The sequence below is a fragment of the Mustela lutreola genome, chromosome 9, assembly GCF_030435805.1.
Source record: "Mustela lutreola isolate mMusLut2 chromosome 9, mMusLut2.pri, whole genome shotgun sequence".
NCBI classification, from domain to species: Eukaryota; Metazoa; Chordata; class Mammalia; order Carnivora; family Mustelidae; genus Mustela; species Mustela lutreola.
The window spans coordinates 131,241,559-131,256,023 of NC_081298.1; the positions used below are offsets into that span (position 1 = coordinate 131,241,559).

Genomic DNA, 14,465 nt, shown 5'->3' on the forward strand with positions numbered 1-14,465 from the left:
CCATTCTTGACTCAATTTACCACAGTTTGGCTTTCATCCCTTACTGTAATGACATCCATGTCGCTAATCCCATTGGTCCATTCTGAATTCTTAATAGCTTTTAGCAGCATTTGACATACTTGATCATTGAGCCTTCACTGAAATTCTTTATCCTTTGGCTTACAAGAGGCCACATCTCAAATTCTTTCATCCTTACTGGCTATTGCTTCATGGTTTCTTTCCTGATTCCTTCTCTCTCCAACCTCTTTTTTTTTTTTTTTTTTTTTTTTTTAAAGATTTTATTTATTTATTTGTCAGAGATAGAGCGCGAGCGAAAGCGAGCACAGGCAGACAGAGTGGAAGGCAGAGTCAGAGGGAGAAGCAGGCTCCCCGTGGAGCAAGGAGCCCGATGTGGGACTCGATCCCAGGACGCTGGGATCATGACCTGAGCCGAAGGCAGCTGCCTAACCAACTGAGCCACCCAGGCGTCCCTCTCTCCAACCTCTTAATGTGAAGTTCTCTGTCCATAGATCCCTTTTGAATTTTCTTGGTGATTTCATCGTTTATAGCTCCAGCCTGGTCTTATCTTCTAAAGTCAGGACATTCATTTATTTATTTATTTATTTATTTATTTATTTATTTATTTATTTTTAAGATTTTACTGATTCATTCATGAGAGACAGGGTGGAGGGGGGTGGAGGCAGAGGGAGAAGCAAATTCCTTACTGAGCAAGGAACCTGATGGGGGACTCGATCCCAAGACCCATGGATCATTACTTGAGCCGCAGGCAGACACCCAGTAACTGAGCCATTAGGCGCCTCTAAAGTCATGACTTCTCTTTGACATCTCCCGTTGGATATCGAATAATTTCTCAGATTATCACCTTTATTCTGTGAGGAGAGGACTTGAAAGCTCTGCATTCCTTCCTAGATTTGCCCTATATGTCTATTCATTTATAATGAAACATTGCAAAAACAGTCAGAATTACTTACTTAATTAAAAACAACCTTTGCATGTGAAAGGGTTGGTTGAACTTAAAACTAACAGAGGTTGTCAGTGCCTTTTTGCAAATGGTTGTCAGACTGCTGAGCCTGAATCCTTGTTGCAGTATAAGACAGCCTTTTTCAACTTGACTTCTGGGAGGGGAGAAGCTTTCCTGCTTAAAGTATCTTCTGTATGTAGTTAACCTCTCTCCTGTGCCTCTAGAGTGGTACTTATATGCTATCTTTGGGAGAATTGGCAGAGTAGTCACTTTTCTGTTCACAATAGTTCCTTTCTGCTCTGTAGTAAAGATAAGGAATCCCTACTTAGAAAGGCTGCTAAGATGTAGACCTCACTCTCCTGTAGTTCTGAATAGCACAAATTGTCACCTGCCTTGTGCTTAAGGCTATCCTAGAACTAATGCCTCCATGATTTTTAGCAACATTAGCTTGAGAACCTTTACAAAAAGAGTTACCGTACAATTTTAAAGTATCTGTTACATCATGACTTAAGTTTTTAAATGGATGCTTACAAATGAAAGTCTTAATTGAATGCTGGTAATGAGGCACTTGGTTTAGAACTTCATTAAAATTGCATAATAATTGTTACAGTGTTCTGCCTTGCATGCCTTAGTTTTTCCTCTTCCTCTCAGAACTATTAGGTAATATTTTTCAGGTATCCGTGCTTGATAGCTGGTAGTTTCTGTATCGAAGGTACCTCAAAATTCTGTGGTCCATAAATGGAAGGCAGCTCTTAAAATTTAGAGAAAACAATTTTACTTTCACTGTATCATGTTTCCATATATTTTAAATAATATCTTCCCGGATGTGTTTGCTTTTCATATTATAACTACTCAATGATTTTATATTAACAGTATGTAATTATATTTTCTGGTTGATAAACATAAAAGCAGGGGTAAACAAACATGCATGTTTCTATAATGTTTTCATTAGTAAACATTTATTTTAATATTATCTAGGCTATCAAGTACTAGCTCCAACTGCCTATTATGATCAGACTGGTGCCTTAGTGGTTGGCCCTGGAGCAAGAACTGGACTTGGAGCTCCAGTTCGTTTAATGGCTCCAACACCTGTTTTAATTAGTTCAGCAGCAGCACAAGCTGGTAAGTGTAACTGATGTTTTCAGGGATAATCTTTTTGTGGTGTTCTTTTGAAATCATTTAAAAATAGAGAATAGTCTTTTGAGCAGTTTCAAGAAGTATCTGAAATTTATTTTCCAGCAGCGGCCGCAGCAGCTGGAGGGACTGCAAATAGTCTTACAGGCAGCACAAACGGTCTCTTCCGGCCCATTGGCACTCAGCCACCACAGCAGCAGCAGCAGCAGCAGCCGCCAAGCACGAATCTGCAGTCTAATTCATTTTATGGGAGCACGTCTTTGACTAGTAGCTCCCAGAGCAGTTCTTTGTTTTCTCACGGACCTGGCCAGCCTGGAAGTACATCTCTTGGCTTTGGAAGCAGTAGCTCTTTGGGTGCTGCTATAGGCTCAGCCCTCAGTGGATTTGGTTCATCAGGTAAGTTGCCTTTTAAGATGAGTGTACTCTGCTAAGTGGACATGAGGTATACGTGTGTGTTGAATAATAAATATTAATAGCTTGTAGCGTAGAAAGGACAGGAATATAACACTGGTTTATTAGTTTAATTTTGTAGCAAAAAAACTGCCTCCTGCAAATCTTTTAAGCATTTATGAGTGTTTAGCTCATTTCAGGCAACCCATCTTTTACTAAGCTATAGTCATTTTTCCCTGGCTTTAAGAATTGTATTATTGAAATTTTTGTTTTAGGAAGGTTTGTTTGGAGCAATATATATTATACTAATGACTAGCTCTTCCTTATTCTCTATATAATGATTGAGGAAGTAAATATTTTGCCATCTTAAATTTCTGGTATTTTAAAATAATTGTCTTTGTGTGCTTATCAGGTAGTTTATTCTTACTAAATAAATGCTAGTGGTTCATTATGATTTTCTTTAGTTGGTATGACATATAAAAATAAAATGAAATATTCTAAACAGAAGCCCCTAGGAAACTACCAATGTACTTATCTTTTAGACTAAATAATTGGGCCTTTATCCCTAAAATTTCATCTAAAAGGATGTTTCTTCCCATATCCTAGTTTTATATATACTACTTAAAAAATTAAATTTGAAGTATCTTCACAAAATAATTTACCCACAACAAAGTGATTTTGTAACTGAGGAATGACTACCTGAAGTCAGAAGAGGCCTGCATTGACTCCCCAGTGACAGACCTTGTGTTAGCATTCTCTGAGGTTTCCAGAGTAGTCAGGAAACATGAGAGGAAAAACAGTGTACCCTAGGTCTGTTGGTACAGTGAATTCACAGCCTTTTCTTCATGAGGGACAGGGGCAGTTTATTCAGACCTCAGGAGATTTTCCATTTTTGTTAAGTTCTAGAATCTATAATACCTGCTTCTTACCTATTTTCCCACCACCTTAAACTGTATGGTTTTCTGGTGAGGAAAATGGCAAAACTAACATGGGCCAGTTTTTATTAAGTATGTTTGCCTATTTTCTAAGAAAGGATCTTCTGAACTTTCAGCATTCATACTTACAAGAGGAATGGTCTAAAACAAGTAGAAACTTTTAGATGGAGGATGCTTTTTATAATAAAGTATAATAAGGAAGTAATGACAGTTGCAGAACAAAAAGTTACCCAGAGAATGGGCACAAGAACTTCTAAGGGAAAATCAAATGACCATGGAGACTCTTTAATCTTTTAATTTTCCTACTTGAGTTTTTCATTTCTTTTGGAGTTCAATATTTGACTTCTTCCCAAGCACTCCCATAGGACTCATTTTTTGTTTCTAATACACTTGACAAGCAATTTCCTCAAGTATCCAACATGCTAAAGAAAACCAAAAGAACGTATAACTTAACTTTGTAGAAATAACTAGTTTCTAGAGATTATAGAGAACAGAGAAGAGCTTTGATAAATCTCCTGTTCCCTTTTCTTATAAAATAATGTCATTGATGGTCTGGGATAGATTTGTAGGCCCCATTAATCCAGTTCTTTTAAATTCCCATTTGTCTCTTAGCTGCCCCCAGCATTCAGGAACGGTTGGCATGAACATTTGTTCCCTACAGATACTCCTGCAGATGCCTCTGTCCCCAAACTGATCTTCTTCATGCCTCCCTTATTTATAATCATTGCTTACACAATCTGACTGCTAGTCTGGGTGCCTCTGTTTACCTTGCTTCAGAGAGCATGAGCAGGTGCCGCTCCTGGATGCCAGTACATAGTCTGTCATCTTCCCCTTCCTCTTGGACATTTTCTGAGAGTTCATTGGCGTGCTGCACGTGTGTACTCTTAAAACAGGTCTACCCACGGCGGTTTCACCTTATGGCAATTCCATATCTCTGCGAAATTTAAAATGATAGTGCGGTTATGTGCACATACACACACACAATCAGACACATTCTCCTACGTATATGAGGAAATTAATAACACTTACAGTATTAAATACCCTAGCTTATAACACAGTCGCCTAGGAAGCCATTATAATATAGTAATTAAGTCATCCTTTCTATGACCCATTATTTAGAAAGTATTGCAAGTTTGTAATTTAACATTTTGTGCACAGTTGACAAGTGATTAGTGACTCCACTGTTGGTCTAACCTTCTAGATATTTTAGGTATACTTCGTTTCGTATTTCATAGTCGAAGTGTTGCAGAAAATTTAGGCATATAGTAAAAGTTAAGGGGCCAGATTGTTTAGGTTTAAAATAAAGCTATTTCTGAATTACTTTTAAATGTTTGGCTTGGCTTTTCCTTTTTGGAGGAAAATAATACTGCATGTGTCAAAACTATGGGGGGTTTTTTGTTTTTGTTTTTTCGCCAGGGGACTGACAGAGCTACTGCTCTCATTAGAGAGCTATTGTCTTTTCCTTGTCAGTTAAATTGTTTTCTGAAATAAATAGGAATTTTAAATTTAGCATGTTCTGGAACAATCACTTTGACAGTGTCCTTTTAAATTAAATTAGCATAGTTAATGTAGCATATGTTTGACAATTTTGCCAAAAGCAACTCAAACAGAAGTATTTATTCCATTAGTGTTTATATTTGGTTTTGCTGTTAGAATGCATAAAGTTAAATAGTATCCCTGGTACGGTATCTTAAAATGTGCAGTTTTCAATAAAACGTAAGTCTTTCAAAAGAAACTGTACTGTCTGGTATAAAAGGTTGACTTTTTGTTTTAATATTTTGCCTCATACAGTTATGTGAGCCTGGTATTTTTCTTTTATAAGAATCCTCAATTTGGCAAAACCAATGTAATTGTTTTCTATCTGTATTATTAGCTTAACTTGGTCTACCCATCATGTGCTCTGCTTAATTTTTCTCTTAATTTTTTCATTTATACCCTAATGACCTACTTATAATTGACTTGTGATTAGAAAACCAAGACCTAATAGAAACTTTAAAATTCTCTTGAAAAATGTTAACCATATTGGTCCGAATATAGAGCTTATTCTTCAAAAACTTGACAAGGAACGTAATATCAAATTCTCTCAGCTGTAAAAGGCATTTAGTTAAAAAACAAACAAACAAAAAAGGCCAGTGTTCAGAAATAGGAAAAAAGCACTTGAAAATGTGGCCTCTAAGTGAGACTTCAGAATTGGGAGTTTTGGACAATCCTTTTAAACACTTGGTAAAGAATTTGATTATCCAGATGTGTTGATTAACAGATCTTGGGTTATTTTTTTGAGCATTCATCACTATATGGTAATGAGATTCTACCATCGTTTTATGATTTTGTGGAGTACAAAAGGAAAAAAGGACTAGAAGGTTGAATTTGGAATTAAGTAAAAAGAATTTAGTATGTAGTTCAGTGAGAGATGTATTATGAGAGAATTGTATATTAGCTAAGGGGAAAAAAAGGTTTATCAGTCTTCACTTGAGTAAGGGGCTCATAAAACTGGTAGTAGATATTTAGGAATGGAAGATCCCAAGGGGTAAGTGAAAGCATGTCTTTGGTGTGATAACAGTAATGAGAGCTATTAGTTTTCTAAAAGGAAGTTTAGTTTTTCCTACTTATCTATTTTGTAACTTGTTGAAGGATAGGAACTATGTGTAATGTGAAAAGTACCGAAAAGTTAGTTGTCATCTGTATTTTGACTGATATTCGGGCCAATATGGACTTCAGGACTATGGTTTGAACACAAGCTAGAAGCCAAATTAAATGTGAATGGTGAGGGAAATGTATTAATAATCTGTTTATCAGTGTAATCCTTTCTTGGCATTGAGTTGAAGTCTAAGAACTTGATTCCAGAGATTAGGACACTACCAAAATTTAACCTTACTGGAATTTAATCTCCAGCATCTCCTAAAGCAGACACCTTACAATTTCAGGGTTTATAAATCATACCAGGGTATTAAAGCACAGTAATCATATGTGTCAATGGTAAATATGTGTGAAATAATAAACATATGAGTGCTCTGTTAAGTATTTGGTTACTTTATTGGGGTGCATTTATACCCTTTTATGATTAATAAGTTAGTTTATATAGTTATCACAGTAATTATCTTCTCCATAATGTTTCTAAAAATAATTATTGTGATCACTTCTGTTATTTCCCAGCAAGAGTTGGGGATAGGTTTTATTCAGTTAACACATGTATGTAATTAGGGTTTTTTTTATTTCTTCTTCAGTTGGCAGTTCTGCAAGTAGTAGTGCCACAAGGAGAGAGTCTCTATCTACTAGCTCTGACTTGTACAAAAGATCTAGTAGCAGCCTAGCACCCATAGGGCAACCATTTTACAATAGTCTGGGATTTTCCTCCTCTCCAAGTCCAATAGGCATGCCTCTGCCAAGCCAAACTCCAGGACATTCACTTACGCCACCGCCATCACTTTCATCACATGGATCCTCATCCAGTTTGCATTTAGGTAAAAAAAAAAAACCAAAACCCTTTTTATTTGTATGTATACATGTAAGTGTGTTTGTGTGTGTGTTTATAATATATGTAAAATATTTAATGTTGGATAAAACATGCCAAATTGCTTTTGCTTTTAGATAATAGCCTTTTGAAAAAGTTCTACTTTTGTGAAAACTCAAAGTGAGGGTCTAATGTACAGTAAGGTAAAGACCCCTGTGTATCTTATGTTTCTTTTATGAAATACAGTGGTGTGTTTTTTCTTGTCTGTGCTTTTGATTTGTGTGTGTTTTAGATCATCTGAAAAGTCAACTGTTTAAACATGATAGTAAAAGAAATTTCACTGTTGCAAGTTTTTGCACACCTAAAGGAAAACATTAGTCACATAGTTACTGAAATCCAAATAATTTAGTTTAGTACAATGGTTTCTGCTTTGGCCTTTGAATGCCTGGCGATTTTACCAAAGGTTGTATCAGGGTATATGATTTAATACGTTTGTGAGTTAAGAGTCTTAAGGGTTTGGTCCATATGCTCTTACTTTTGAATATGTCTTTTAAGAAAAACAATGTTTTAGGCTTGTTATATCCTTGAATTTGGAGCATTTAGAACTTTTGTATCTTTCTGTATGTTAAAATTGCCCCCTACCCCAAGATTATTGAGGTGGTGGTTACCCTTTTCCCTCTCCAGGAAATATTTACTCATGTAGTTAACAGAATATTTTTAAGAGATTTTGGATATCAGAGGCTATGTATGAATCTGTGTCTCTTTAAAGAAAGTATTTGATTAAAATTAGATTTCGAATTTTTGTAATTTTAGTTAACTCAAAACTGAGATTTGTGCTTGGAAAGATTAAATCAGCTTGTGATTTAAAAAGAAATGTTGCTGTTGTTAGCAAAGATAAGTTAGTGATTGTATTTGACCCCTGTCCCCAGTCATAAGGGTATAGCAGTTTTTTCCTAAAGTTAACGTAAGTGTCCATGTAACAAAGGGATCTTTTGCATCATTTAGATACATCTCAGGGTGAAGTGGCCTAGATTTTTAAAGGCCGGTCCTGTGCCCCAAGTTCTGGGTCCTTGCTCTTTTGTAGATATTAAATATATACAACTATTTATTTGATTTTTAAAGGCCGGTCCTGTGCCCCAAATTCTGGGTCCTTGCTCTTTTGTAGATATTAAATATATACAACTATTTATTTGGGTGGGGCCCTAAGATCTCCTATACAGCACTATTTGTGTAAACTTAATCAGTTTTTAGCCTGACACCTTTGTTCATTTACCATCTTTTCTTGATCATGGGAGCTGCTTAGTTCCTGATCTATATTAATACTCTACTCGGACCTACTCATTCCCACCACTCCCATGTAAGACATGCTTTTGAAACTTTGAAATATACACAAAAATTTGGAACATAGCAAGCCTAAGGATAGGTCTTTCATAATAGTTTTGTGTTTTATTTGTTAAAAATTATATTTGTCATGTCCTGTCCTTACATAGGTAAGTTCCAGATCAGATTCCTGTCAATTGTTATAGCTTATGTTGTGCTTTAGGGCCTGTAAAAATGGCATTAATTATTCTACATAGCTTATTTAGAAATTAGAAATATATATGACTTTTTAGATGTATCTATAATTAAATAGCAAGCAAGGTATTTTTCTTCAGACTAAAGAATCCAGCTGTGTAGGTGCTTAGGAAAGAAATTCTTGTTACTTAAGAGAAATAGTCATCACTTGGGCCAGCATTTCTGCATTATAGCCTGATACTTCTGTACGCAAAATTAAATGCCTTAGTTTAAATGCATTAGCTGGAAATCTGTTATTTTAATACACCTCTGATTGGAATTATCTGTAGATTATTTTCTTTTGTATTCTCCCAGTTTCCTTTAGTTTTAGTTGTTGTATGGCTGACAATGTTAACAAGGACCATATGGACCCTGGCAGGTTGGAATAATTTAATAGATTTCATAAATTTGCTCTTTATGTAGTGTTCATATAATCTATTTGCTTTCATCTGATTGAATCACAGTACAAGACTTACATGCTCTCTGGTCTAAGAACATAATTTTTAAGTTGTATGTTCTTTAGTGGATTTCATCATGAATCAAGTTATCAAAGCAGATAATTTAGAAAATACCTATGGAAATGAATTTGCATATCTATTTTTAGAAATAATCTTCCTCAGATCACATATTAAGAATAGAGTATCATGGGGTAGGAGTTCTCAATTTCATTATAATTGGTTGGAATTAATTGGGTCCATGTTATTGTCTTGAGAGATTTTCAGACAGGTAACCATTATAGTTATTGATAGGCCTTCCTGATACCTACATTCTAAAAGTCTTGAATGACACCCTTTTTTTTTTTTTTCTTCAAACCAGCTCTCCGTTTGCTAGTTAATTGATTAACAGAAAGGGCCTAATAGCAACATTGTTGTGTGCTTCTTTCCAAAAAAGATGTTTACTTTTTTAAAGTAGTTGTCATTTGATCCACATAAGTATTTTCAGTTTATGACTACTATTCACTTTTTCATTAAAGAACAAATATTTCAGGGGCGCCTGGGTGGCTCAGTGGGTTAAAGCCTCTGCTTTCGGCTCGGGTCATGATCTCGGGGTCCTGGGATCGAGCCCTGCATCGGGTTCTCTGCTCAGCAGGGAGCCTGCTTCCCTTCCTCTCTCTCTGCCTGCCTCTCTGCCTACTTGTGATCTGTCAAACAAATAAAATCTTTAAAAAAAAAAAGAACAGATATTTCATTTGAACGGTTTGGGTTCATTTTTTATGAACTAAAATATTTCTGATTCGCAACCTTATTTTTTAAGATACTGAAGTCAGAAGCATGAAAAAATTTTATTCTTCCATTTCCTAGTACAAAAGATAAAATTCCTTTTTTTTTTCTTTTTTAAAGATTTTACTTATTTATTTCGCAGAGAGAGAGATCATCAGTAGGCAGAGACAGTGGGGAAAGCAGGCTCCCTGCTGAGCAGAGAGCCTGATGCTGGGCTTGATCTTAGGACTCTGAGATCAGGACCTGACCTGAAGGCAGAGGCTTATCCCACTGAGCCACCCTGGTTCCCCAAAATACCTTTTTTTAAAAACAAAACTATACTGTCATCATATCCTTTTTTTTTTTTTTAAGATTTTTAAAAATTTTTTGACAGAGCACAAGTAGGGGGAGCAGTAGGCAGAGGAGGAGAGGGAGAGCCTGGGATCATGCCCCAAGCTGAAGGCAGACGTTTAACCGAACGAGCCACCCTTGCGCCCCTATCACATTTTTAAAAATTAATAATATCTCATTATTCTGTTTTCCCTAATTGACTTAAATGTCTTTTTGATGTGCCCTTCAGTCTGAAGCCATTTCCCCTTCCTCTGTTTTTTCTTTCCATTTATTTGTTGAAGAAACTTTGTCCTGTTGAATTTCTCACATTCCTAACTTTGTTGATTGCTCCCCCATAGTAGTATTTAATGTGTTCCTCTATTCCCTGTATTTCTTGTAAAATGAAATTACATCTAGAGGCATGGTTTTATGGTTTGTTATTTGCTGTTTTTGGCAAAATGGGTTCTGTATTTTCTTGGCTGGCACCATATCAGAAGACCCATCTCTGGTTGTCTCCATTTGGGAGCTTGTCAGCCTGATCCACCTAACGGCGTAGCAGCCTTGGATCATTGTCTGTTTTTTCAGAGGTTGCAAAGTGGTAATACTCTAATTCTGTCATACCTTCAGCATTTATTAGCTGGAAGTTCTTTATGAAAAAAACCGTTAGGATAATGCTTATTTTCTAACTTAAGAGAATAACTTTTGAGAATGAGTTGATGCCCTAGCATTTTCTGAATGTAACCCCTGTTCTTTTAATCATCATTGTTACCTGTAAATTGATGACTTAGGGTAGTGGATAGCTTTTAGTCCACTGCAGTCTGAGAGGTACCAATTTCATAGCTTTTTTTTTTTTTTAAATCTTGAAATTTTAACATCTGGGGTGCCTGCGTGGCTCAGTTGGTTAAGCGTTTGCCTTTAGCTCAGGTCATGATCCCAGGGTTCTGGGATTGGGCCCTCTGTCAGGCTCCCTGTTCGGTGGAGAGTCTGCTTTTCCCCTCTCCCCCAACCCTCCCCCCCAACTGTGTGTTCTGTCTCTCTCTCAAATAAGATTTTTTTTTTAATTAAAGATTTTACTTATTTATTTGTCAGAGGTAGAAAGAGCTGGTGAGCACAAGCAGCAGGAGCAAGAGAGGGAGAAGCAGGCTTCCTGCCAAGCAGGGAGCCCGATGTGGGCTCGATCCGAGGACCCTGGGATCATGACATGAGCTGAAGGCAGACTCTTAACTGACTGAGCCGCCCAGATATCCCTCAAATAAGATCTTTTTTAAAAGATGTACCATCTTTGGCCATTTGGAGCTCTTAGGATGGACCCCTATTTGACTACAGGTTTTTAAAAGCAGTGTTTAAATACTGGGAATCAAAAACAAGTGGGAAAGGAACAAGGAAAGAGAAGAAATTTAAAATTAATGGCTTTTATCTTGAAATGCAAAGAGCAGTGTCATATTCTGTGCTTCAGGTCAAGTGTTAAACATTAAATGAATTATTTTTTCATGCTATCTTAATCTGTAGAGCTGGGGGGAAAAATCTACCTGTAGTTGTTTTCTTTAATCATTCTCTCTGTTAGAAGTCAGTATTTTATTTTGAGGTACTTCATCTTGGAAAAAACATTAAGTATTCCCAGTATTATTTTGTTCTTCTTGGAGCTAGCTAACAAATTCTTTCCTTCTCTGTTCCTTTTTCCTTTTTAAAATAAGCTTTTAAAATGCGTTAGTGATTTCTGGTTTATTCTTACCTTTGTGCTTATAGTAATCAGGTTGATACGCAATTTCCTGGGTATAAAACAACATTGTGTATTTTTATTTAACTTAGGACTTAACGAACTGATGGTTTATTCCTTGTACCTCTTTTTTTTTTTTTTTTTAAAGATTTTATATATTTATTTATTTGTCAGAGAGAGAGAGGGAGAACACAAGCAGGCAGAGTCAGAGAGAGAAGCAGGGTCCCTGCTGAGCAAGGAGCCTGATGCGGGACTCAGTCCCAGGACCCTGGGATCATGACCTGAGCCAAAGGCAGCAGCTTAACCAACTGAGCCACCCAGGCATCCTGAGTACCTCTTCATTTTTGAACTGGCTTGTTTTTCTTAAGAAAAAGGTACTAAAAAGTGTAATTGAAGCTTTGAGGTCAGTCAGTGAAATTAGTTTATTAAAAGGTAGCAATCGGTTCTGACAATTCATTGTCTTAGAGTCAGTAATTAAATTCAGTACTTTTATGGATTAGGAGATTTTATAACCTATTCTCTAAGATTTTATTTGAGAGAGAGAGAGAGAGCAAGTACGGGGATAGGTAGGAGGAGAGAGAAAGGGAGAAGCAGAGCTGAACAGGGAACCTGAAGTGGGGCTTGATCCCAGACCCTGAGATCATGATCTGAGCCGAAGGCAGACGCTTAACCAACTGAGCCAACCAGGCATCCCACCTATTTTTCCTCCAATTGCAGAAAATTTCATATTAAAAAATTAACTGTTGGGATCATTTTTCCTATTAAGTAGAAGTTAATGTCTATTAAAATTCCAGACCGATTTTGTCAGCTCCTTCTCTTAGAATGAAATGCTTAAAAATTAAAACAAGTATGACCAAGTTGGTTGTATGGCAGTGTAGAGTTTTTCTAAGTGTCATATGTGGTCCTTAAAACAGGAAATAATAAATTACTTTGAAGCTTTCATTAAAAGCACTGTTACCCTGGGATGCCTGGGTGGCTCAGTTGATTAAGCGTCTGCCTTAGGCTTGGGTCAACTGAGCCCCACATTGGGCTCCTTGCTCAGTGGGGAGTCTGTTTCTCCCTCTCCCTCTGCTGCCACTCTGTCTGCTTGTGCTTTCTGTCAAATAAATAAAATCTTTTAAAAAAAGGTACTATTACCCTTTAAGTAATAGTTTACCTGTAATTGAATAGCATTTGAATAGTTTTCTATTTCTATTTATTATTTCATTTTCATCCTAATTCTTTAATGTAGACTGGCTGAGCAATACGGCCATTAAAGATCAGAAAAATATAGGTCATGGCACCTGGGAGGCTCCGTCATTAAGCATCTGCCTTTGGCTCAGGTCATGATCCCAGGGTCATGAGATTGAGCCCCACGTTGGGCTCCCTGCTCAGCCGGAGCCAGCTTCTCCCCTGCTGTCTGCTGTCCTTGTCATTGTTGTCCTCACCCCCACCCCGCCTGTGCTTTCTCTCTCTCTGTTAGATTAAAAAAATAAAACCTTTAGGGGAGCCTGGGTGGCTCAGTGGTTTAAGCCTCTGCCTTCAACTCAGGTCATGATCTCAGGGTCCAGGGATTGAGCCCTGCATCTCTGCTCTGTAGGGAGCCGGCTTCCCCCCCCCCCTCTCTGCCTGTGTCTCTGCCTACTTGTGATCTCTCTCTCTCTGTCAAAACAAACAAACAAAAAAACCTTTAAAAAAAATAGTTTTGGAGGATAAAAGTTTATAGATGAGAGAAAATTTTTAAAAGTCTTTTCTTTTTGTATGTGTTCTTATTTATGTTTTTTTAATTTTTTTGTTTCTTTGTTTTAAAATGTTCCCCTTGCCCTTGATAGGAATTTTACAAATTGGAGTTTCTTTAAAATTTTGCTGATTATATGTCATTTGCTGTCATCTTACTAGTTTCCTTTTTATTTGTTGGCCCTCCCTTCACATTTGCATTTCAGCTCCCAGTTCAGTTATTTACCTTTTTCTTTTTATTGATGTAACAAATAAGTCCTCAAGTGCCTTAAAAATTCTTTTAATCTACCAAGATTTCACCTAGAATTTACATCATTTTGTTGTTCATACACTAACCAATGTACATTAAGTAAACAGGATCAGAAATCCGGCTCTTAAAAGGTATGCACATGTACTTCAGGAGAGATCTGTAGCTTTAGCCAAATACTCTTTGAAAATGAAAACAGCATGTTCATGGGGTGACATTGAAAATTGACACATACAGTGAGAATATTTCCATGTGTGTTTGTTTCCTTATAATGTATCCAGGAATAGATCCAGGGGAGGAAGGGTGAAGAAGACGGGGCACCTGGCTCTCTCAGTTGGTTTAGCATCTGCCTTCAGCTCGAGTCATGATCTCAGGGTCCTAGAATCAAGCCCCACATCAGACTCTTTGCTCAGCGAGGAGTCTTTTTCTCCCTCTGCCTTTACCCCACAGCTTGTGCGTTTACTGTCTCAAATAAATAAATAAAATCTTTAAAATCTTTTTTAAAAAGGAAAGAAGTTAAAGAAGGCAAATAAATGGATGAACTTAGAACGTTTGGGGGTTGAAGAATTCATTATTATAAAGACAACACCTTTCTTAGGTTGATGTATAGATTTACCCCAGTCTCAAGAATTTTTCAGGCTTTTTAAAGAAATTGACAAGCTGATTTAAATAATATAAATGGAAAGACAGCCGAGAACAGTCAAGACAATCTTGAAGGACCAAGTTAATATCAAAATAATTACTGTAAATTTACAGTAACTAAACTTGTGACATTAGCACAAGGATAAGTGGACTAGAATAGTGGATCCAGAAATAAACCTCATTTGGTTA

General features: G+C 36.7%; 1 protein-coding gene across 8 annotated transcripts in view; it reads left to right on the forward strand.

Moving 5' to 3' along the window:
• Nucleotides 1-14,465, forward strand: part of PUM2 (pumilio RNA binding family member 2) — a 104,477-nt gene that overhangs the window by 64,911 nt on the left and 25,101 nt on the right. For 5 of the 8 annotated variants that reach the window (XM_059132559.1, XM_059132561.1, XM_059132566.1 and 2 more), the window contains 3 exons: nt 1,940-2,083; nt 2,201-2,491; nt 6,645-6,881. In XM_059132559.1, the coding sequence (XP_058988542.1) occupies nt 1,940-2,083; nt 2,201-2,491; nt 6,645-6,881 (672 nt within the window). The remainder of the gene's footprint in view (nt 1-1,939; nt 2,084-2,200; nt 2,492-6,644; nt 6,882-14,465) is intronic. The other 3 variants (XM_059132564.1, XM_059132565.1, XM_059132560.1) reach the window with 2 other exon arrangements.